This window comes from Mixophyes fleayi, chromosome 1 (assembly GCF_038048845.1).
Source record: "Mixophyes fleayi isolate aMixFle1 chromosome 1, aMixFle1.hap1, whole genome shotgun sequence".
NCBI classification, from domain to species: Eukaryota; Metazoa; Chordata; class Amphibia; order Anura; family Limnodynastidae; genus Mixophyes; species Mixophyes fleayi.
Window position 1 is genome coordinate 384427370 of NC_134402.1, and position 25596 is coordinate 384452965.

Sequence of the window (25596 nt, forward strand, 5' to 3'; positions counted from 1 at the left end):
GTAACATAAAGGTGGATGCTTGATGATGACGTAGTCTGCTCAACTTGTCAATAGCTCTTTGAGCTCTATTGAAGAACTATGAACAGATTAAGGCTTCAAACACCATGGACCTGTGGCACATGCTTCTCGGTTTCCGGAGTCGTTGCCCCTGGGCAGCTCTATTTGCTATATGAGGGGTTAAATATTAAAGCGGTGTTGCATTTAATTCCAATGGTAATTTCATATGCTTACATTTGCTTTCTTACTAAAGCTTTGCAGTGTTCAAGCTGCACTACCATTTACTGCCAAGAATTTACTAACGTGCTCCTCCGCTTTCAGGAGCCACAAGGGTTCTTCCATTCAAACACTTCAGCTGAGAACCGGGTGGAATGAGAGGGTGAGCTGAAGGACCAATCACAAGCTGCAATTAAGAGATTAGTGTTTGTCATTGGACCTCCCGCTAACACCCTCTCTCCTCCCCCTCTGTTCCCATTTTAAAGTGGCGAATGGAATTAGACAGAAACTGAACCACAGGATTTTTTTTTTCCCCCTTAGAGACTTTCCAAAAACCCCTCTTCATAAAACAAGCTTTGTTACTTTTGCTAAATGTACGTCAGGTTAGAGAGCATTTTGAAATTAAAGTACAATATAATTTGCAGACAGTTAAAGATCTGTCCTATGTGTGTAACCTGCTACAGTTTCATCTTTCAGATGCTGTTTCTGTGGTGGTTGAGATAATGCTACAAGAGAGTTTTGACACAGTCTCCACGCAGCTTCTTTCTCTCTATGTTTTAAACAAATATCTTTCTGGAAATCCACAATTGACGGTAAACTGTTCAAGTTTGTGTAACGAAATATTTGTTTGAAGTTCATATGCATCCTGAAAGATTTCTTAAGTTGTTTCAAAAACAAAAAAGAGGGTTATTGTTCTGAAACATCGCCTGTAAAGTCTGATTCAATTAATTCATGACTGTATTGGGTTAAAGGTTACTTTCAAAAAGAATACTAGCACCCTCATTATGTGTATTACTCACTGTGACAGTATTTAGGGACAATCCTGACACCAGAGATGAGTGACAAAATCATTGTTCAATTTGGCCACACACTTGACATTGTTTCACTTGCGGTTACTCTGCGGCTTGTCAGTGGGGTTGTTGCAAATGGCAGAAAATGCAGTCATAAGATTAACTTTTATCGGCTTAGGTGTGTGGCCATGCTCCGGCCACCTTTTTTGCTATGCCCGATAATTATTCTGTTGATTTTGATCAGATCATCTGGCATCGTGGTCATTTTATGGCCACGCAGGCTGCAATATTAGGCCAATTGCCCTTTATTTTCCCTGCAATATTGCAGCTTGTGTGGCCACAATAAAAGTAAATCCATTTAATTCTTAAAACTTGTCTAATTAAAATAATAATGCTGGATACCACAACTAACCAAAATAGCTCCTGAGTCTTGAATCACCCGAAATCGGCAGTTGAAAACAAAGATATGGCTGTCCCTGCCTTTTTCATACATGTTCTAAATGGCTAACACTCCTTAGCAGCATCTGTAACCATGGAAGTGGCCTTTGGCTGCAATGCCTGTTTCCATGGTTATAGATGTTGCTAAGATCACAACCTACAGCCATGTCTTCATCTTAAATTGTGGTATCCAGAGATCCTTTAAGAGAATTTCCCAGTCCCAAGAACTCCCTCTTCCGTCTTTTAAATAGCAGATATGTAAGCTACCCGTGGTAAAATATTTTTTTGCAAATGACCAAATATATTTTGGGTATCTGGGAACTGCTTGGTGTTATCCATACAACTTGGCAATAGACCACCAGCTCCTGTTTCTTCTTTTAGAAGTTAGGATTGTTTCCGAGTTTATTTATTTTTTTCTTGCTGCTTTCTCCTTATTTAGTGAACATGTAGTTACAGGTTTGGCAACAAGGGGCATATATTAGTGACTAAGGGCAATTCTGTCCGACCTGAGCACCATTTGCCCAGCCAAAGAAAGCCTTCTCTTTAATGGAGAGGAGCGAGTGATGTGCCAGCATTTAGTAAAGGATGAAAGGTGTTTTAGATTTTGTTCTCAGAAGTGTTTTGCTTTTTAAATTAGTGGGAACAAGAAAGGAATCTTGGTGCTTCACTTCTGCTGTCAGGCATGCATCAGGAGAACACAATGGGGTACAGCTCACAGCTCTATGGATACACACTGCTTGGTAAGCATCACATTGTATAACATCCATAAATTACCCTCTGCATGCCTAATGTTTAACTGTTGAAGCTTTAAGAAGAAAATATATAAAGTGCCAAAGCTTTGTAGAGACCACTATAGGCCCAAATCCTGAGTCCTTTTGAGACATGGAGAACTGACAGATTATATCCATCTTATTTTTTATTTCCAGCTAAAACATTTTGCTATTATTTTCTCACTGGTCTCCACCAATCTACAATCCATGCAACCTTTTATATAGTTTGTTTTTGGTTTAAAAAAAAAAAAAAGCCTTGACTGTAAACTGAAAATGTTGGTGCGTTTTTGCCTCCGCTAGTCAGCGACCTCTGTGGATCTAGAGAGGAAATGTCTAGACACATGAAGTTCTAGAATAAAGCTGGATGCTGTGTGTTTCTTCACCACTTGAAGAGGAAATCCTGTCATTCCATTGTTATGATGTCAAAAGGTTTTCCCCCAATAGAGGGTATTCCCTGGATCTAATAGAAGCAGCATTACTCAATTTAGATTAAACTGTCTTTTCTTCCTAATTTCACCTAGTCTTTCCTGTGTAACAGACTTTCAATAAAAAAGGATTTATTTTATTTTGCTATCTTTGTATTTTTCGTTATATAAACAAATAGAATGTAAGCATATAATGTGTCTGATTATATGTTTCTGGATTGTAAGGGGGTCATTGGTCTTTTAATGACTAAGAAGGTTTACCTAGTTTGAGTCATTAATAATAGTATGTAGAGGAGTGGGCTTCACAATTAGAAGTAGTATCTGTCCTTCATTTTCAATGGGTAGGAACAGAACAATCCTCTCAGGATGTTGAAAACCATTCTGTCTTTTCACGTTTATCGGAATGATTGTTCCCTCATTTTACTACATTGGGAAACCCATGCGTTTATTTGTATGCCAGGGATTTGCTCTGAAACTTTAGTTAGTTGTCTCTGAGGCCTACATTTGAAAATCAAATATGTAAAGTCCTGAAAAAACACAGCTGGTGCCCAGCAGGTGATGCCCTGTTATCAGAGCAGTGCTTGGTGGATAAACCAGTCATGATTTTGAATTAAACTGGCTGCCACAGTGTTTTTAAATATAAAAAGGAAAACATTTTTGTCAGCAATGACCAATGTGCTGTATTAATAGGTCTTTTCATTCAGATTCTGCTGTGTCACAGCCAGTCACTGTGAATGCGAGAACATCACACTGACAGGCTCTGAACCCTGTAGCCTGCACTGTCATGTCTGTTTCCTGCTACAGCATCTTTCAGAATCTAATTGAACAGACCTGTCCAATAAAGGCCTAGGGCACCGTCTGCCACTAATGGCTAAATATAGTGCAGCAGATGAGCAATGTCTGTGAACTTTGTGTCTGTGCTTTACCCTCTAAGCCACGGCTGCCATTTTGGAATTAGAAAGATGAAGTTTGTTTGTCTGCTTCCAGGAATACATGGGTTTTATTGCACAGTGCTGCTGAATATTATCTAGACAAAGAGATTCTGTTGCCAGAGGGGGGAAAAAAATATGATTTTTGTGGGACAAATGAAGGTGATGATTGCTCTGGAGAGCTGAATTCAGGCAGCCATATAATGAGTATTGGAACAGCTGCTTCCTCTGAAGATAAGATTATCCCCCTGTATGATGTGTATTTAGCAGTAACGCCAACACTGAAGGTTCCCATTGCTACTCTTCCTTGGCATATATTTTAATTATACCGTGTTTAAACGTGTTTAAAGCTTGGAAAATAGGACAGGAAACACATTTCAGTGCATGTTTATTATTTATTTTCTTCCATTTATTATCATCTATCATTCCAACAACCTCCGATGACAAGGAATTATTTTAAATACAGTAATGTACTTAAACCATCAGACCTGTGAGCTGCCTGAAAAGAGTCATTGCTGACCAGCAGCCAAATTATCTAATACTATGTGTTCATGGTATATAGAATTACTGCCAATTAGTACACAAGCATCAATATCTATATGACAGCACAGATATTCCAATAGACACTTATTGAAGTTTCTCTTAATATTTCTATATAGAACATTTGCCTAGTGCTAAACACAGATATTTGGGCACAGGTTCCTTGTCCAGTTGAACATTTGAAGATTGTTTTCTGTGTTTGGAACATAGTTGCACCAAGTGACTTGTTAAATGTATTCGGCCAGTAAATTTGGAAGCCCACATTGTAGAGGTTGTTTTTTTTGTGGTACTTTTTTTTGGTACTTTTTTTTTTTAATTTCTTTTCTTTTTACCAAATTGCACCATGTGTGGCCCTAATATCTCAAAACAAAATCCGATAGAGGCAGATCAGGATTAACTGGTTGACTGATGAGCACCATCAATGTGTCAGTGAATTTATTGACCGACCCGAGACTGGGGGCTACAAAGCCACTAAAAGCACCCTGTTTATGCAGCACCTGATTGTGTGGCAAAAGTGTTTAAAAATACAGCCGTTTAAGCCTAATATTCATATTACGTGGTGTGGAGCGATATTTAGTCTGTGTCACTATCTGTACATTTAACCATTCCATAGCCTTCATTATATATCCATTAAAATAAATATTTAAATCCATATCCTGTAGTGATATATTGTTTAAAGCTTGTGCCATTGCTATGTAACATTATCTTATACTGTATAAACACCCTCATTCATTTCAGTGTGCTTCCTCTGCAGGTCTATTAGATACCTGAGTAACAATGTTTCTTTGCTACACACGGTCTTAATTCTGCACCTTTGTTAAGGAGATAAAAGTCCTCAAACAGTGCACTGGATCAATTTCCTTTTATTTTACATAGGAAAAGTGGAGCTTTCCAAAGGTCTAAGAGCTGTCTACACACAGATGCCGCTATTGTGGAAACCCGGTTATTTTCAGAGAGCACTGGATGTAATGGAGAAGGTCTCTCAGTTACCTGGAGAAAGCAAGATCTGCAAGGATACTGTGAGTCTGAAGTATCATTATCTATCACAAATGATCATCTCTTAATATATAATATATGTGGTGTGTGTGTGTGTGTGTGTGTGTGTGTGTGTGTGTGTGTGTGTGTGTGTGTGTGTGTGTGTGTGTGTGTGTGTGTGGCACCATGTCAGTCAGTACTTGGTAACACCTCCTCCAGGAGAAATCACAGCTTTCAAGTATTTCATGTAGACAGCTAAGAGTCTCTATTCTTGCCTTAGAGTTTTTCCCTGCAGAACTCTTCTCTCTCAGAAGTATTCTTAGGTCTTCTACATGTGCTGTCTGTCTGACATCTCCCCATAAATGTTCACTAATATTCTGTGAGTGCCATTCCACAACCTTAATCTTTCATTTTTAGAAGTAATTTATGGTTGATTTTGAGGTATGTTTCGATCATTGACTTTCGGAAATATCCAACATGTCTTTATCTTCAACTTCCTCATTGACATTGGCTTCTAGGATTTGATGATATGTAGTTGAACCCATCTGTCTTTTCACCTGTACATTAGTTATCATTCCCCTGCCTGTCACACAACACCTAGGGGGACCTAGATTTTTTTATTTTTTTTTGAGGGGGGGGGGGGGGTGATTTAGTGCCCCAGCCCCTTTACCTCTTCTATCAGTAGTGACAGGCAGAGGATGCTGCCCGGCTGCTCTGATTGTGTTTAAAACACAGAGTGACCGGGAAGGATCTCTGTCTGCCTTTCATCCGGCGAGGACATGTATATAGTGTGCGGCTGCAGACAACCCGCACCTACTAGGGGAGGTGACTGCCTTTGGAATCACCCCTATGCTTATCGGTTGGTAAAGTCTATCTTTCTTCAAATAGTTCTTTCTTTTTTCCACATGTATCTTTTGTGGTTATGATCAAACCGTTTAACTTTTTAATTGTACAAATTAAATAAATGAACATTAAGACAATTAAAATAGATGATGCACAGAAATTAAGCCTGTCCACAAAGCCAGGTACAAGAAGTTAAAGTACCATCAGACTTACAAAAAAAAACCAATTTGCATTTGCTGTGCAGCTGAACTCCGTTATCATCCATTTGTTTGGCTAAAAGGGGCAGGTTACTGTGTCCTTCAATAGGGTTACAGGCAGGAAGTCTATTGTACATGGGAAGAAACCTCTACAATCACAACTTTTTGCTCAAATTCAGTTTCAGTTCTGATAAGCTTTAGGAACTGTTACATATATTAGCTCTTTCTTCTACAGTCACTTGTATTTTAGATTTAGCGGCCTCATACTCCAGGATTTCTCTGTAGGTAACTTAGATCGAGTGCCAAAGCCAAGTTGTTACTGTATGTTGGTATTGCTCTAACGTGCCAAAAGCTGCCCATTACTGACCCAAATGTATAACTGTACAGCTTTATCACGCCGTACAAAATAAAAATACTTGGCGGTTTTATTTTCTGTTTTGTGCGTTTGTCCTGTAGGATATAACCTACTGTCATGAAGTATTCTGTGCACTGTTTCATTTAATAGTAATGCCGTTATGTGTGTCTGTCCTCCCAAAGGAGAGTGGAGAGTTTTAAGACAGGAGGCTAAAGCAGCAATAGTGTTTTAATCCAGTGATCTCCAGAAAGAAATGACCCCTTAGCAGTTAGCTGCTTTTAGTTGCTTTCAAGCACACTAGCTGAGATTTCTTGCCCTGCTCTTAATAAGTCCCTCTGGAAATTCATTCAGACTCGGTTTGCAATCAGAATCTATGTACTGAAAACATTAACCATTAATAGACTCTTCATATAACAACTCTTGTGTAACACAAAGACCGGGTATATTTTTCAGGAATAGAAAATAGTCTTAACTGAATATGTTTTTGTCAACATTAGAGGGATAATTTGTTTCTTATGATTTTCTGCTTTTCATAACTAGGGCTACAATATTCACCCCAGCACCTATATCCCGGGTGCTCCATCCGGCTGTTTTTAATTGCCACCCGGCAGACTCCTATTATAATAGAATAAACCATTGTTTCTCCTATTAGAACATGCACTATGTGAGCACTACAGCCAATAGTGGCTGTTAGATCACTGACCACCAGTCTGACCAGTCCTGGCAGGTGTGGGCAATAACCTTCAACATTTTTCTAAATTATTGTCAAGTATTACAACTGTCCCCACCCAGCTTTTTCTTAATGCCACCCGGCTGGCACAATTTTCTGAGGATAACGCTGAGGAAGGGGCTCCATGTACCTTGTATTAGGCATAGCCCACTATGCCTAATACAAGGTACATGGAGCCCCTTCCTCAGGCCGGTAGGGAAGAGCCTGGGATTAGGCTGCCTGGAGTGGTTGTTAGGGTCAGGAGTTTAGTGAATGTTAAATAATAATTTAGTGGCTGTGTTTCTAAATGCCACATGGTATTGTGAGCTTTACTTTAGAAGATCCAGCAGTTCATCCTCTGGATTAATATTGTTTAGTTTGGCTGCTCTGGATAACAGAAACTATAATGCAGCGTTGGGGCTGTCCGGCCTGTTTTCTCCCATTGAAAAAGCCATTTTGTGTTATCTTCTCCGCAGTTGCTAGTTCTGTATATGAATCAATCACTAGCTGATGCAAGCACACTACAGTCAGCTTGGCGGTGATGTTACAGGCTACTGCTGCAATCATTGGCCATAGTGTTGTGATATCATTGCAAGTTGCTCTTCCATCGCTAGAACTGAATACAAAGCCAGAAAACTGCTGGCTATTAAGAAAAGCTTCTACAAAAACTATTCCTGGGGCCAGAATAATAAAAGATAATTACCAGAACAGATTTATTGTGCCAATATTACCTTTAGCACATAGAGGGCCTGAGTCTTTATGGAAGGTAAGGCAAAGAAAGGAGCAAATGTTCTCTGGACCATGTTACAATACAAGGGGTGCAAATGACTTTATTATTTTGCACATAAGTTAAATACTGGCTGTTTTTTCATCTAGCGCACACACATACTTGATAGCTTTATCTTTACACTGAAATTTAAAATTAATCTAGGACATGCCCTATCCCAACTATAAATCTGTCCCCACATTTTAAATTTACCCCCCTCCCCCCCCTCCAATACAACATGGTTTTGTCCATCTGAAAAGTTACTTTTTTATGTCTTGCTCTCCTCAATGACTCAGGCCCTGGGTATTTAAATATATAATTATCAGGAGAAAGCTTGAAGAATGAATGAGTTAAGGTGATTTCCTGGAAAGAACAAGCTGATGAGAAAATCTGTATAAGTTGTAGCAGTTACTCCCCACTGACAGCTCACCTGACACTGGCCTATCCATTGGTATTAAAGCCTGCTGTAATCAGCCAGCCATCATTGAAATGCCAGACTCTCTTAGGTTAGGGTAAAAGAGGGGGAACTGGCATTTTTTACGGGTCTTCCTCTCACCTGCTGCTCCACTCTTCTTACTCACACATTCTCACTGACACTGCTTTCAACACCCTTTTTATATAACTATTATTATTATCCTTTAATTGTACGGCACCACAAGATTTCCGCAGCGCCGTGCAGATTACAAACAATAGACCTTACAAGGTATAACAGCACAGAACAATAAACGAGTACTACGAAGACTCCAAAAGCTCCAAGCACGGCCGGTATCAGTGTAACTGGAGCAGATGTAAGATGTATTGAGACAGGAGGGAAGAGGGCCCTGCTTGTAAGAGCTTACATACTAAAGGTAACTAGTCCCACAACCTTTACATTGTACTACCTTTCCTGAATATTTCCCCTGCGCTTCCTTAATCTAGCCACACAACTGCTACATGGCACCCATGCTTGGTCTGGGTGGCTGGATCACATCTAGCATGTTATGGGCTTGTTAGTACAGTTGGAAGATGGCCACTCACAGACACCATAGCTGCTTCTAATGGATTTACAATGCATGCAGATAGTAATCTGATTTCTATGGCATTATTATGGGTTATCCTGGTCGTTCCGCTGCCGTATGTGCTACAATATCTGGTGTATGATATTGCTACCAATATTGCACCTTGTGTGTTCAGCATAGCTTTCCTCTTTCTGAGCACCACATATAGTGTCTCTCTATACAAACCGTATTGCCTAACTGCATCACCAGACTTACACCGGATATGCATACTGTACATAAGCTACAAACAAGTTGTTATAAGACATTTTTAAGAGGGTATATAATATCTTGCTCATACATGCCAACTTTTAAGGGGTAGGAGGGGGGCGTGGTGACATTGTCGCGTCACCATAGCCCCGTCCCCACTACAAAATGCAGAAATTCACGGCATGGAACAGTGGGGGTGGGGCTTAATGACATGATTATGCCCCACCCCTCCATTCAATGCCATGAATTTCGGCGAATGCGGGAGCTTTGCCTACTCTTCCGGGAGTAGGGGGCGCCTCCCGGGAATTCTGGGAGAGTAGGCAAGTATGATTTTGCTTACAAAAGCCATTTTGTTTTCATTTTGTTTGTCGGAAGGTAAAAAGTAGTATAAGTAAAAACACCCAGGCACAAAAAAAATAATGTAGAATAATGCTTGTTATGTAAAAGTTCAAGATTGGATATACAGTATAGTTAAAAGCAATAAGTTCCATTAACATGCAGGTGACCTTACTGGATAGCAGGACAATTGAAAGTCTGCATCAGCTAAATGATGATTAGTGCATAGGAGTGATCTCCTCTATGGCACTTTATCAGGAGTGCTTACTATAACTTATTTTACAATTTTTATAAATTCATTTTCATTTATATTTGTTTTCAATACATATATACTGTATATGTTTATTTTGTACAGCTTTATTTATATGTGTTAGTTTACTCATTTATCACTGTTCTAAGGAAATCATTTTATAGACCAACTTGTTAATAGATGCACACAGATATTTTTAGTTGTATGGCAGTCTGTGTATGCACACAGAGCCTAATGACATTTGATTTTAATCCAGCCATGACATATGTCTAAAGTGTCTGTTCTTATGTTTGACTTTTTACTTTAGTCCCAGCACAGCTTTAATATGTGCATGAAAATTAGATTATACAGCTCACATCAAATATTTTCATAAATAATTCTTGATGTAGCTGACTTACATAAATGTTTAGTGTTCAGCATATGGGATATTTTCTGTGTTTCCCTGAAAGCTCTCATCCACTTTACATTTTTACTTTTAACACTTTGTATGTGTGTGTGTGTGTGTCTATATTAGGGAATTTAGACTGTAATGGGACAGGGGACTGATGTGAATGAGTTCTCTGTACAGCGCTGCGGAATTAGTGGTGCTATATAAATAGATGATGATGATGATATATCTCCTTTATTGCCAGCATTAATATATTTGGAGTAATCTGGGTCTATGAAGCTGACCCGTCAGATGAGGTCCCACTTTAAACTGAATGAAATGCTGAATGTAGGACAGGCCATCCTACATTCAGCATTTCATTCAGTTTGAAGTGGGACCTAACCACATCACTGGAACCAGTGAAATAGCTGTTGAAGTGGCAGGTGCATCCCAGGAAATTGCCCATGCCACATCTGAATTCCACCTAATTGGCATGTCACAAAAGGTGGCAGAGTGATTAGTGGTAGACAATGGGAGTAAAGGATATATGTTGATCCTGCATATTTCTTCTTCTTTCTTTTCCTTTTCTCCCTTCATGCCACTGACTGTCATTGCCAATTCGTTTCTAAGAATAGGGCCACGGACAAATGGAAACAATGTTAAGACGCACTTGAATCGGTAACATCTCTATGTTAAAAAATAAATTATCAATATTCATTAAAAAAAACATGATTGTACTATAATATTTCCATCAATAAAACTTGCAATAATTGATGAACCAATTAGATGTGCTTATAAATTACATTTAATGTAACAACTATCCACTTGGACAATGCTTGCAATGCAGACCAAGCAACATTCTCTTAGAATTACCGCATAAAGGTTATTTTCTCAAACCAACAGGACACATTAAAAGCTTCTTTAGGATTTCCTATGTACTCAGTAGCCGAGCATATTGACTTAGAACAATAAAATCCACAGGGAGGTACTGGATCTACAATAAAATAACTCTCTTAGAGGTCTATTTATTAAGACCCAGATTAAAAATCTTTTTTTGGACAGTTTAAGACAAAATGTCAACAGGACAGATGAGTGATGCTCATCTCCAGCAAAACTGTCTGGCAGGGGTAACAGGACTCATGCAGGCACATGCAGACTTCCGGTTTCAGATCCTGTAAGAAAAATAAATAAATAATACAGTAGAAACAAAGAAAAAAAATAATGAAAAAAAATGCTTTATTTTAATAATAAAGCATTATCTATGGGAGGACAATGGCTCCCATTTTTGGCTTATCTTCCTTTGATAATTAGCCCCTTTAATCTCAAAATAATATGGGGAACGTTTAGTGGAGGCAATCATCCATAATGGACCTGAGTGTATGCACAGGCAAAGTGAAAGTGTAGTGGTCCGGAGACTGAATTGGAGTGCAGTGGCAAGAGGGAAGGCAGGCCATTAGAGGATAGTATAATAAATAATTGTTAACTGCAGCCGGGTTCGGTGCACAGTGAAGCAAGTAAGGCAAACGGTTCAGGAAGAGACGTTGTTGAGAACAATCTGAGGTCGGTACAAGAATAGTGGGTAAGTGGGGCAGGGTGCAGCAACGGGAACTAGATTACTGGCAGGAGCACAATAATCTGACCATGAAGATAGGAACAGGCACAACTTATATAGGAAGTTAGAGGGTGGAGCTGGAACATCAGGAGAACAGTTAAACTGCAAAGTAAGAGAACACAGAGTACAGACAGAGGTGTCCAGCAGCCAAAGTAGCTCAGTCAGCAAAGCAGCAGTCTCCAGAGGTAGAAGCTCAGAGTTTGAATCCTGACAGAACGCTTGCTTCACATATAACTCCACTTGCCTATTATAAAATACGTTCGCTCTGCGCTGCACTACAGCAGAAATTTATCACCGTTCTTTCTCATTCTCATTTATCCTATCTGGGAAACACTGTTACCATGGGGTTGTATGAGGGTGCAGTGGAGGCTCGCTGGCCCGCTTCTGGGTTGTGATGTCATTTCTAACGTGTCAACCCGGAAGTGGGGCCAGCGAGCGGCGATGCGGCAGAGCTTCGATACTTGGCACATAATGAAGATATACCTATAGGGAAATTGTTACCCATTCCGATGCAAACAATAAGATGTGATAGACACTTCACACTTTAGTATTTTCATATTCTGAGCTTAGGGATTTAATATTGGCCGATTACCGGTTGTCAGTAATATGGGACCCTGAGATAGACTCGCTACTATACTGTAATATGAGATCTAGTGGGAGTGCTAGGAAATGAGATAGATTGCTGATATACACTAGTAGGCTAATATGGCACTCTATATTGGTGCCTTTTACTATTTTTCCTAATATTCAATGTAAATTGGCCAATATAACCCTATGTATAGGAGCATTGTCGTATAATTTTATAACGCATAACAATAAATAAATGTGCTTTTGGGATGCTCATACATTACCGGGTGTAACGCTTTTTGAACAGGCAGCAATTAATAATAAATTCTCTATATATAGTTAAGCGACAGAAAAGTGTGTAAAATTCATGGAGGGATACATGAATGTATAATGAAGAAATTAAGAATATATGCAAACATTGGATCATTTCAACACTTTATTAATACAACTTTGCTGCCAGCTAAATACAAGAAATATTTATTATACATTTAACCCTACTGAAGCTGGCTCCACCGAGGGGTTGAATAAAAGATTTTTTTTTTTAATTCACATAATTTTCTTTACTTATCACTTTCCTATCATTTTAACAATATTTTACCATTGTATAATAGATATTTAAAATGGTCGTTAATATCCGTTCAGATTTTATATTTTAATTGACATTCAATAAAGATTATGTTCTTAATATGATTTCCTTCATATGGAACTGGAGTGCCTTCCTACAGTACTATTTCTTTCCTTTCTCCCTTTTTCTGTTTACATGTGAATTATTAGTTGGAAGAGCACCCTATTAACCTTAATAACAAGAACATGGTATTGAAGGTAATATGAGATAAGTTCCAACTCTGTGCGGATCCAGCTCTCTTGTGTACTCAGTCATATAAGTGTACAAGCGCACCACTGAAACACACATTTATAACAGACACTGTAAAGTTACTGTTTTGGGGCTCACAGCCAGGGTAAAAACAAGTAGTCTGAAGTGCTCTGTGAGAGAGTTCTGTATTTCTCCTTTATTTGCAAAATTTACCCTGTCAGCGAAAAAAACTATGTCTGACAAAGGTAAAAAATACCCAGATAAAACTTTATACCTGTTCCAGATGTACAGCCAAACTTCCTGTTGGACAGCAGGACCAGGGGGTGGTTTGTGCACAGTGTGAGGGGGGTACCCGGGATATGCAGGCGCAGTGGAGCACCACACTGGCAATGGAGGAACCGTCGTGCTGTGGTACATCAGCTTCGCCTGCAGGGTCTTTGGACCAGCAGGGATGCTTCCTTACCGATCAATGTCCTAGAACTGAAGGCCATGTCTATGGGTCTTCAGGGGACACAATCCCTCCTCCAAGGGACTCCCATCTAAAATCAGATAATGCCATGGCTGTGGTAATCTTAAACCGTCAGGGAGAAACAAAAAGTATCAAGGCCATGCAAATTGCGGGTCAGATATTAACATGGGCAGAGACCTTCCTCCCAGCGATCTCTGCAGTGTTCATTCCTGGAGTGGACAACTGGGAGGTAGACTACCTCAGCAGGTATGCGGTACTCCCAGAAGAGTGGTCTCTACATCCTTAGGTTTTTTAAGGATCTGGTCCAGAGATGGGACCTACCGGATCTGGACCTCAGGGCATTGCGTCACAACCGCCAGGTCACCAGGTTTTGCTCAAGAACCAGGGATCCCTTGGCAGTCATGGTAGACGTAGACTTACCTCGGATGGCTTTAATGGCATGGCTGTTGAAGCCAGAAAACCAGTTTTTGCTCATATACCACAAGGTGTGGCGCGCTTACGTCAAGTGGTGTGAATCTTTCTGGATTTTCCATTTATGGGCATTTCTGCATAATGGTTTGGAGGCTAGGCTTCAACTTAGTTCATTGAAAGTTCAAGTCCCGGCTTTGTTGGTTTTCAGCAAACATCGACTGGCAGTCTTGCCGGATGTTGGAGCCTTTCTCCAAGGGGTGTTACATGTTCAACCTCCTCATGTTTTGCCTGTGGCTCCTTGGGACTCTAACGTAGTTCTAGATTTCCTGCGAAATTTCCATTTTCAACCTCGTCTTTTGATGTTAGCCATAGCGTCATCTCGTGATTAGACAGGCTTATGTGACCTCAAACCGGCATGTGCCAGATAGGCTTTCTGCCCGTTCCACCCGCTCAGTGGGGGCCTTTTGAGTCACATTTCACAGGGCTTCCGCGGATCAGCTCCGCTAGGCGGCTACTTGGTCTTCTGTCCACACCTTCACAATGTTTTATCAGTTTGTAATGTGTTTGCGTCCTCAAATGCCAGTTTTGGCTGTAGTTTCCTGCGTGCTGGGCTGCCACAGCGGCCCCTCCCTTAGGGGCTGCTTTCGATGGTCCCCATGGTAGCAGTGTCCCCAAGATAGAAAGAATGAATGAGAAAAGAGGATTTTTGTACTTACGTTAAATATCTTTATCTGAATCCATCTGGGGGACACCTCCCTTTTGCTCTTCTGTTGTTTGGTCTTGGCTGCTTGACTTCCCTTTCTTGGGGTTTTAGTATTATATTGAGAATAGTAGGGGTTGCGGAAGGGAGGAGTCAGCAGCAAGTTTATTAGTTAACTGTTTAAGTACCAACTCCATGCACCCTCGTACATCCCCATGGTAGCAGTGTTCCCCAGATGCCCCCAGATGCATTCAGAGAGCGAGATTTAATGGGAGTACAGAAATCCTCTTTTTTTCAAATCCCCAATGGATTGCAGGAATAATGGTCAGACTTTATAGGATAAACAACATCTCATTCAAATTGTCAAAATGCTTTTCTCTACCAATTGATATTTCATTTTCCTCAGATGATAATCATGTCCATCTTTTCCTAGGTTTTATTTAAATACAAGTTATCCAATCAGAACTCATCTTGATCGGAAACGGTAAAAGCTTCCGTCATAGAAAAATCATTTCAATTAACTAGTTACACAGAAATACACATATGGTAACTGGTACAAATCTCTTATTATAGCTCAACATTTACTATAAAGATATTGGCACTGTGAAAGACAGTTTCAGCTGTATAATTAATATAACAAAAGGCATCTTATACTTGCATCAAATTATCTGAAACAAACTTGGAAAAACAAAAAAAGAAGTAATCTAAATTGTATAATTACATAAATAATGAAAATAATTCTAAAATACTTTAATTACAACTTGATTGAATCATTTAGTTGGAAAACTTGCAGAGCGGGACTCGCAGTTCAATTAAAAGACAGTACAACTGCAAACTCTGGAGAATGGCTCAATAATGCTAAGCTCTTATGTAACTTAACCTAACTCACACATTATATGCACAGTACAAAATACAAAAAAGTGTGAATGTATATATATATATATATTTATTATTCACTCTCCTATTTCGAGTTTGAGCGCCAATATTTATTATATCTAATAATACACACATATCTATCTTGGTACAAATAATAAATAGGCTGCATCACTCAAATAGTGAGATAGTTCCCCACTTACTATCACAAGATGTGGAGAAATTCTGACAGAATTAACCAGAGAACAGACCGCTGCCAGAAGGTCTTTAGTGATAATAGGTTTGCTCTAGATTCTAATACAGATCTGGACAACCTCTTCTGGGATGTGGAGAAACTCCTAACTAAAGAAACGAGATTATGGTGGGATATCAAGGGGCTTGAACAATATGTTCAAACAGATCGGATCCCCAGAGGCCTACGCATCAATAAGAATCCCACATTTGGGTTAGATAACCCTGAGTTTATTAAAGAATGGGACCACATCCTACATGATTGTTCTATTAAATTGATTAAAATTATCATACAAGAAAAAAAGAATTTGTTTCACAAAATAGAGGAGAGCCTTGTTGATAAGGATAAACTACTGGAACCATTTAAACATCAGGAAGACTACACCATTAACGAACAAGTTCTTAATAAGAAACTTGATAGAATAGAATCGGATATTATTAAGGCTAAGGAAAAGAAATTTTCAAGAGACAAACAAGATTATGAAAGCAATAACATCAAACAGTGGAGTAAGAATAATTCACGATACACGTCCAAAAATTATGCTGACCCGGAGCATACTAACAAATGGCATACTACACATAGGAAGAAGGCATTCACTACATCACGCCGTAGTTCACCCCCCAGACTACCTCATCTTGAGAATCTACCTATCAGGAATAGATTTAAAGCACTAGAACAAACAGACGCTAGTGATAGCGATGATTTTTTGTCCCCCCTCCATATACCCTACGAAAGGGGGTCCCACCGAAAACCCATAAGGGAAAATATTCAACTTGCCTCACCCATGAAGCGCAGATACACAGAAGGAGAGGCAAGAGAGGGGGCAATAAAGAAACAAAGAAGAAACCCGATATAATCCACAATGATCTTCTAAAAGCTAATGGCATTTTTAATCTGTCCAAACACACTGTAGACAGATCAGAATTTAATATATTGAGTAAAGGACTTACTTTTGCCCCAACCCAGAAATTGAATAAATTCCAAACGTTTATCGACATAAATAAATATACTAGGAAACTTACTTTGAAACGTCACTTTGCCAGAAAAGAAACATCGGTCATATCCAACTATGAGAACATCTCCAAATCAGGTCTTAAACCTACATCTAAATTCTACCCTCTTGAATCCCGTAGTAGCCATATAGATCTATTTCATGAACTGATGGTTAAGGATCTTTGTCAAAATACTCATCATTATAAGAATGGTAACAATTTGTCCAAAACAGAAATTACTGCTATAAAAAAATTACAAGAAAACAACTCTATAGTTATAAAACAAGCAGACAAAGGAGGGGGCATAGTGCTCCTAAACAAAATAGATTACATAGAAGAAACGCTTAGACTCCTGAAAGACACTAAGTCATATATGGAACTCACTACAGATCCAACAACTGATTTCATTTCAGATTTAAGAACCATTCTTACTAAAGCGTTACATAACAACACCATAACCAAACAGGAATACCAATACTTACTGGTCTCAAATCCAACTATCCCCATCTTCTACCACCTCCCTAAGATACATAAAAACTTAGAGAAACCACCAGGGAGGCCAATCGTGGCGGGTATAGACTCCCTCACTGCACATACTTCAGAGTATGTAGATATATTTCTCAAAAAATATGTCATCCAACTAGACTCATACCTCAAAGATACTACAAGTGTCTTGAATATATTCAAGGACTTCAAATGGAACCCAAAGTATAGGTGGCTCACTATAGACGTACAATCTCTGTATACATGTATAGAACACGAAACGGGTATAAGAGCATGCAAAACATTTTTAGACGCAGACCCTACTCTGACCCTTGAACATAAGAACCTTATTTGTGACCTTATACTGTTTACTTTAACACATAACTACTTCAAATTTTTAAATACATATTACATCCAGACCTGCGGGACTGCGATGGGCACTATTTTCGCGCCGAGTTTCGCGAATTTAGTTATGGGATGTTGGGAGACAGAAACAGTTTTGAGTTCTAACCCCTTTTCTAACAACATCAAAATATATAAAAGATATATCGATGATATTTTAATAGTATGGGAAGGTGATGAGTTGTCAATCAACAATTTTTTATCATACATTAGTATAAATGAGTATAATCTCAAGTTTACTGCAAACCACCATATAAAGCAGATCGAATTTCTGGATTTGGTATTATCATGTATAGATACCAAGGTAGAAACTAAAAATTACATTAAAACTGTAGATACCAACAGTTATCTTCACTACAAAAGCGGGCATGTAAAAAGGTGGAAAGACAATATTCCCTACTCACAATTCCACAGGATCAAAAGAAATTGCAGTAACGAACTTCAATGCCAAGAACAACTCTCCATATATGCTGACAGATTTAGAAACCGAGGGTACCCTGATTCACTTATTAACAAGGCTAACGACAAAATCTCACAGGTAGAAAGAACCGAGCTACTAAAATATAAGAACAAGACCGATAAGATAGACAAAATCCCATTTATTACGAATTACAATGGTGAAGAAAAGAGAATCCAGACTTGTATTACCAAACATTGGGGCATCCTCAAAATGGATCCTGTATTAAAAGACATCCTACCAGAAAAACCTGATATCATCTTCAGAAAAAATAAAAACCTCAAAGATATCCTAGCGCCCAGTATGTTAAGAGAAAATCAAGCCACCAACACAACAACCTTTCCTGCTCCCACAGGGTTTCACAAATGCAACCATTGTAATGTCTGTCAATTTGCACACAAAGACCGAAAGATTTTCTATAATCATGACAATAGTAAGAAATTTAATATTAAGAATTATATGAATTGCGTCACAACATCTGTGATATACCTATTGGAATGTACTTGTGGTTTGAAATATATAGGCAAAACAAAACGGCCTCTCAAACTTAGAATACAAGAGCATATACGCAATATAAAAAACAAAGTACAAAGCCACTCAGTATCCAGACATTTTCTCACAAAACATGACTCAGATCCACGATTCATCTCATTCAAAGCTATCGAACATGTCCAATTGGGACCACGTGGTGGAGACATTCAAGGCAAACTTTCTAAACGGGAAATGTTCTGGATTTTCCAGTTAAACACATTGAGCCCCTCTGGGCTAAATGAAGGCTATGAGATAGCACCTTTTTTATAATTTTATTGGACCTATACTATATAAGTTCTTAATCTCTTGTATTGATATATTTCTTAACGACTGATATTTTTTATATACATTTTATGAATTATCACACTGAAATATCTGTGGTTGCTTCATATTATATGCCTGTATGCCTATAAACCATTGTTAATTATTTTTATTATACATCTTTTTATATATATATATATATATATATATATATATATATATATATATATTTATTTATTATCATTTTATTAGCTGGTTTTATGTATGTGTATCTACTGATTATATGTTCTGCCTGAAAATATTGTGTTTACCTTATGTATATTTAATTTTACAATACCACACAGCTATGCCTGTCTGGGTACAAGATATTCTGCAGAATATCTAATTTTTTTAAGATTTGTAAGCATGTTATGTCTAGTACTCTGAGGAATATTTCCTAGCCGTACTGGACTTTTTGATATCTTTATTTTCCACATTTATATGTATATACTATGGGCTATACACCAGGAGTTCTCTACTATAGCTCACTCCATAGCCCTGACTCAATATGGCCACCGCTATTCATTTCAGTATCACATGCTGATCTGTGATAATCTACTAGTACTCCACTGTTATATATCTTGCCCCATTCCAAGATGGCCACCGCCAGCAATTACAATAGTTCTATTTAGCCCATACAGTCTCTGGGGCTTTAACCTTTAACACTCTATGCCCCTACTACTTCTGAGTCCTTTAAGGCTCAATACCTGTTTGCAACAGGCAATACACATCCCTTTCATACAGATAGTGTTAGCGCTGAACCGGAAGTGCGTTCTGCGCATGCGCGAAAATCGCGCTGTACTGCGCATGCGCAAAATGGCGCCCGCCATCGCTATTTAAGACAGCAATAAGTGCTGTTTTAAAATACTCCTCCTGACGAAGTCTATACGACGAAACGCGTTGAGGCTGTTCTACATACACTATTCCTGGTATACATAAGGCTGGACTGTCTACCTGATCCCTGAAAAGTTACCCCATTGAGAACTTCTGTGTGGAGCCCATTGGTGTTTACTTCTTATACATCCCAGTGATCTATATCGTGTAGCAGTATCCTATGTCCACAGGATTAACAGATAAGCTTTTAAACCTTTTATATATTGTGAGTGTATTTTATTATGCTACATGCTGAATAAATTATTGCACATAAGTACTACACTATATGGCTTTTTCCTCTCTTAATACACCGTATGAGTGGAGTTTGTGAGCAGTGACTGTGCTGTGGCTGATGTTCCAGTTACCATATACCTACATAAGATATCTACACGTCTGTTCCTGACCTCTTGAAGCTGACTGGAGCTCATTGCCAAGAACCTCTGATACAGATAAGCTGTTTATTTATATCTTTTTGGTACGTTGCCACCTAACACTTGCTACTGATTGTCACGGATACATCTGAAACGTTGTTTTCTGCTTTCTTCTGTCTGCATTTCGGCATATGATCAGGAATTATGAACATTGGTTTATACTGTTTACACCAGCCTGACATGTTGAACACTCTGTATTTATATTTCTGTATACAGTAATACTGACTGTCTGGACGCTCTGTACCAGTTAGCACTACTAGATTTGGCGCCATCATCCCTCTTTCTATATTTACAATACTTATTTCTCGATCGGAGTACCATCCGAAAATTAAGAGGGAGGCTGCCTACTCTTATGAAGAAAAGTGTACACCAAGTTTGGTGATCTATATTATTATTCACTCTCCTATTTCGAGTTTGAGCGCCAATATTTATTATATCTAATAATACACACATATATATATATATATATATATATATATATATATATATATATATATATAATTTATTATAAAGAGAGCTTCTACTAATTGAAATGCCATAATAAAATATATTAAGACCCCAGTTCCCAATACATAAATGCATATAAGTAGATAATAATATAATGTAAATGTATTATCTAATAGTAAAATTATATGTAAATAAGTTATATCATGTCCCACATAAACCTCCTCTCTGTGTAACATTTTTATACTCAATCCCCATAATTGTTACATTTTGAATATCACCTTTATGACCATAAGAAATGTGCTTTGACAAATTGAGTTTTGAATCCTTTTAAAACATTCCACCTGTGTTCCAGGAACCTAATGTTGAGATTGCGACTACGCCGGACGCCGCAACTGCACTCAATCAGATATATTACAAAAGACAATTGGCAATTAATAAAACTTTCCAAAACTTTCTAAAACTTTACAAATATCTCTTTGGTTATATGGAAATTGGATTCTGTACATCTACTTGCATGTGGTGCAGATTGGAACAAATGGCAGTCCTTCACTCTCTAAATCTACGATTGAAATGCCATAATAAAATATATTAAGACCCCAGTTCCCAATACATAAATGCATATAAGTAGATAATAATATAATGTAAATGTATTATCTAATAGTAAAATTATATGTAAATAAGTTATATCATGTCCCACATAAACCTCCTCTCTGTGTAACATTTTTATACTCAATCCCCATAATTGTTACATTTTGAATATCACCTTTATGACCATAAGAAATGTGCTTTGACAAATTGAGTTTTGAATCCTTTTAAAACATTCCACCTGTGTTCCAGGAACCTAATGTTGAGATTGCGACTACGCCGGACGCCGCAACTGCACTCAATCAGATATATTACAAAAGACAATTGGCAATTAATAAAACTTTCCAAAACTTTCTAAAACTTTACAAATATCTCTAATTGAAATGCCATAATAAAATATATTAAGACCCCAGTTCCCAATACATAAATGCATATAAGTAGATAATAATATAATGTAAATGTATTATCTAATAGTAAAATTATATGTAAATAAGTTATATCATGTCCCACATAAACCTCCTCTCTGTGTAACATTTTTATACTCAATCCCCATAATTGTTACATTTTGAATATCACCTTTATGACCATAAGAAATGTGCTTTGACAAATTGAGTTTTGAATCCTTTTAAAACATTCCACCTGTGTTCCAGGAACCTAATGTTGAGATTGCGACTACGCCGGACGCCGCAACTGCACTCAATCAGATATATTACAAAAGACAATTGGCAATTAATAAAACTTTCCAAAACTTTCTAAAACTTTACAAATATCTCTTTGGTTATATGGAAATTGGATTCTGTACATCTACTTGCATGTGGTGCAGATTGGAACAAATGGCAGTCCTTCACTCTCTAAATCTACGATTGTAGTTGCAATGTTTAAGCAGAAAGATACTGAAAAACTAATAATAGATTTATTGTAGCAACACATAGTTGAATTTGCATATTTAATAACACAAATGTGCAAGAATATATTTTTAAGACTTTTTTAAAACCCCTACACTCACTACTCTGCTGGTAGCCAATTTTATAATGTATATGTCCACTAAATGATGTCATGTCAAACAGCTGTCAGCTGCCTCATGAGCATTCTAAAATCTGGTATGCTGTGTGTGCGGTGTATGAGCGATTTATTGCAACGTCTGACCAAATTCAAGGATTAAGTATTTTGCTGATCTATAGATATAAGAATTTTGTGTTTTATTTTCATGAAAGTACTCCTTTAAAAACATTAATTATATTTAATTTATCTATGTAGAATTCAATACCTGAGAGAACACTTATTCTGATCTGCAAGTTTTATTCAGAATGACTGAGGCACTAATTCAGCATAACTACTAAATGTCCTGATGTAGGTAGGACAGTCCCGATTCTCTTGTACTGTCCTGCCAGTCTGGAGTTTTGTTCCGACTGCCGGAATATTGGGAGGCATGTCACACTCCATGGTGCTCTGCACAGAAAGGCAGCGATATATTTAGGAGAGGGGAGTTGGGGAATGCTTAGTGCTTCAGATGCCCTTATGAGTGATGTGACACACCCACAATGCGGCTATTTCCTTATTCTAAAACATCCAATGTTGGGTGCTGTGATTAAGCGTGGATTGAAAGGGAGGTTGAGGACATGAGTTGGAAAAAAACTATGAATACTGTTTAAACTTATGCAGCTCTCTGCAAATATGGAATGAGTGAGTTAAGTTACAGTTTAAAAATGCAAATTTAGCCTTTAGCTTTTTGGCTCTCATCCAACTCGCCCATCTCCAGAACAGTAAGAATTCCTGCAAAACAGGATTTTCATTCAGGGAAGTGAGTAGTAGCTAGCCACGTAGTGCTCGATTTCAACTCTGTATGCAAATTGGGCATAATTTATGTGTTTAAAAAGAGTTCACAACTTTTGTGTCGTTTCGGCAGTATTCAAATCCAAACATTTCTTAGGATACAATACAATTTGAATAGGGGAGGAAATATGCTCTATATAAACATTGCAATCTTTCTGTAAGCATAGGCACACATACAGGCTGGATCAAAGGAATGGGTGTTCAATCGTGAGGCTGCCTGTGTGCTCAGACAGGGAAATATTCACTTCACTTCCTGTCTGTCTGTTCTGACGAGCGATGCTGCAAAAAAATGCTGGGCACCACACCAATATGTAAGTGAGGGGGCTGCATATGCAAAACTATATCGGGGGCTGCATATGCAAAACTATAGGGAGCGGGGGGGCTGCATATGCAAAACTTTAGGGAGCGGGGGGCTGCATATCCAAAACTATAGGGAGTGGGACTGCTATAATGTGTGAAGGAAAGGAGGGGAAGCGCTGCTATAATGTGTGAGGGAATGGGATGTTCTTAATATAATGTGTGATATTAGGGAAAGGAGGGGGGCTGTTTTAATAGTACTTGAGTGGGACGTAGGCTATTTAATGGCGAATTAATGGCGAAAGGTGGGGGCTAATTATTTAATGGGTGCTATTTTATTTGTGGGGTGATGGTGGAGCAATTTAATTTATTGGTGGCCTATTTCATTTAATAGTGGGGCCTATTAAATTTATAAGGGGTGATGGGACCTTTAATGCTGGTGTGATATGGGGCTATTAATTGAATGTGGGGCTGAGTCATTGGAGGAAGTTTATTTACTAAATGTGAATATGAATTATTTCATGTCAGGGATGGTTGTGGGAAATTGTAATATTTTCCTGAAATGTTATGATTTTTTTTGCTGGGGTTGGTTGGAGGGAAATAGGTCTACTTATTAAATGTCTGTACCATTAATTTAATGTCAAGGGTGGTTGGAAGGAAATAGATCTATTTATCAAATGTGAGTACTATTATTTTAATGTTTGGGCTGGAGGGAGGCCTAATTATTAAATGTGGGTGCTATTGATTTAAAGCCGGGGCTGTTTGGTGTTTTCTAAATTTCCTGTGTTATTTTTTTAAAGTAGAGCCCCCAGCATTCCAGGATCCAGACAAGCAGCAACTCACCCCCCCCCCCTTCCCCCCTCCCAAGACTTATTCCAGCTCTGGTGATACTTTAGTGGTTCTTGCATTGATTCCATTGACTGCCTTCTACCTTAATTAATCCTTCCTCCTTCACTTATGCCATTGTCTGCCAACCGTTCCTGCACTGTTAATTCAAACCACCACATCTATCACTGGGCACATTTAGGGCTCATACACAATTGTTACAAAATAAGTGTTTTCTTGCAGATGCTATTTCACCTTTGTGATGATGGCACCTGGACAGTCATTTATTATAAGGATTATTTTTAATGCATTTTTGGAACACATATTTATAGATTATATATACGTTTCTTATTTCTAACAATTTTCCATGTTTGTTCTTATACTGCGAGAGCTTTTTTAAGATGTTACTTGGGGTTTTGGTGGTCTGCCAGCTGACGTGGAAAGAATTACCGTGCAGATGGGCTTATTCTGAAGCTGCTGCAGGTTATAACAAGACACTGACAGAGTGAATACGATTTAACATGGCTGCCATTGTTAATGCACACACATTGTTATTGCCTTGAATCTGTCATGTGCTGAATTAGTTTTGCTTTTTGGAATTGTGATATATCTTATACAGTGGGTGCGTGAGATCTTCATTAGTTAATTATGTATAATTTGTGGTGTTCTGATTGGTCTTACTACTATAGAAAATAATACTTTCCGACAGGAATAAGTATGGCAGCTCTCATGCAGCCAAATTTCTGCAGCTAGTACAATCTGGATCCTTGCTTTCATATTTACTAGACATTATGCTCTTATCATTCCACTTTCTTGATGTATCTTGAACACATTCCTCTTTATTTTTGGTTTATAGTATGTAACACATTGTGTGAGTGTCTAAAAAAAAAATAAAAAATAAAGCACTCTGAACCATACTTGCCATGTTTTGAATAATCATTTCAGGAAAATTGTGTTACACCCACAAAGCTGAGGGTGGCGTGTCTTCCGACGCCCAAGAGGAATGTCTAGCGTCCCCTATATATCCCCTCCCCCATCTATCTCTCACCCATATCACTTTCTCTCCCCCACCCCATTGCTCTCCCACTCGGCTCACCCCGCCCATTTGTCCCTCTCTCACACTGTGCTGGAGAACGACTGCCATTTTTCTAGTAGCACAACTCTTCCGAGTAAGATGCTGTGCTACACCTCCCTACGTGGAGGACGAGTTGTGCTATAAGAAAATGGCTGCCGCTCCAGCACACTCCCCAGTGTTTCCTATGTGGTGGCTGCGACTACTGATTCTCCAGTCCAGCTTCTGCGATATTGCCAGAC

The 25596-nt window shown here is 38.4% G+C and overlaps 1 protein-coding gene across 1 annotated transcript in view; it reads left to right on the plus strand.

The window, feature by feature from the left end:
- The window catches only part of MRPS27 (mitochondrial ribosomal protein S27), a 79133-nt gene that overhangs the window by 39461 nt on the left and 14076 nt on the right, over positions 1-25596 (plus strand). The window contains exons 7-9 of the mRNA XM_075179991.1: positions 691-806; positions 2080-2182; positions 4983-5125. Coding sequence (XP_075036092.1) covers positions 691-806; positions 2080-2182; positions 4983-5125 — 362 coding nt within the window. The remainder of the gene's footprint in view (positions 1-690; positions 807-2079; positions 2183-4982; positions 5126-25596) is intronic.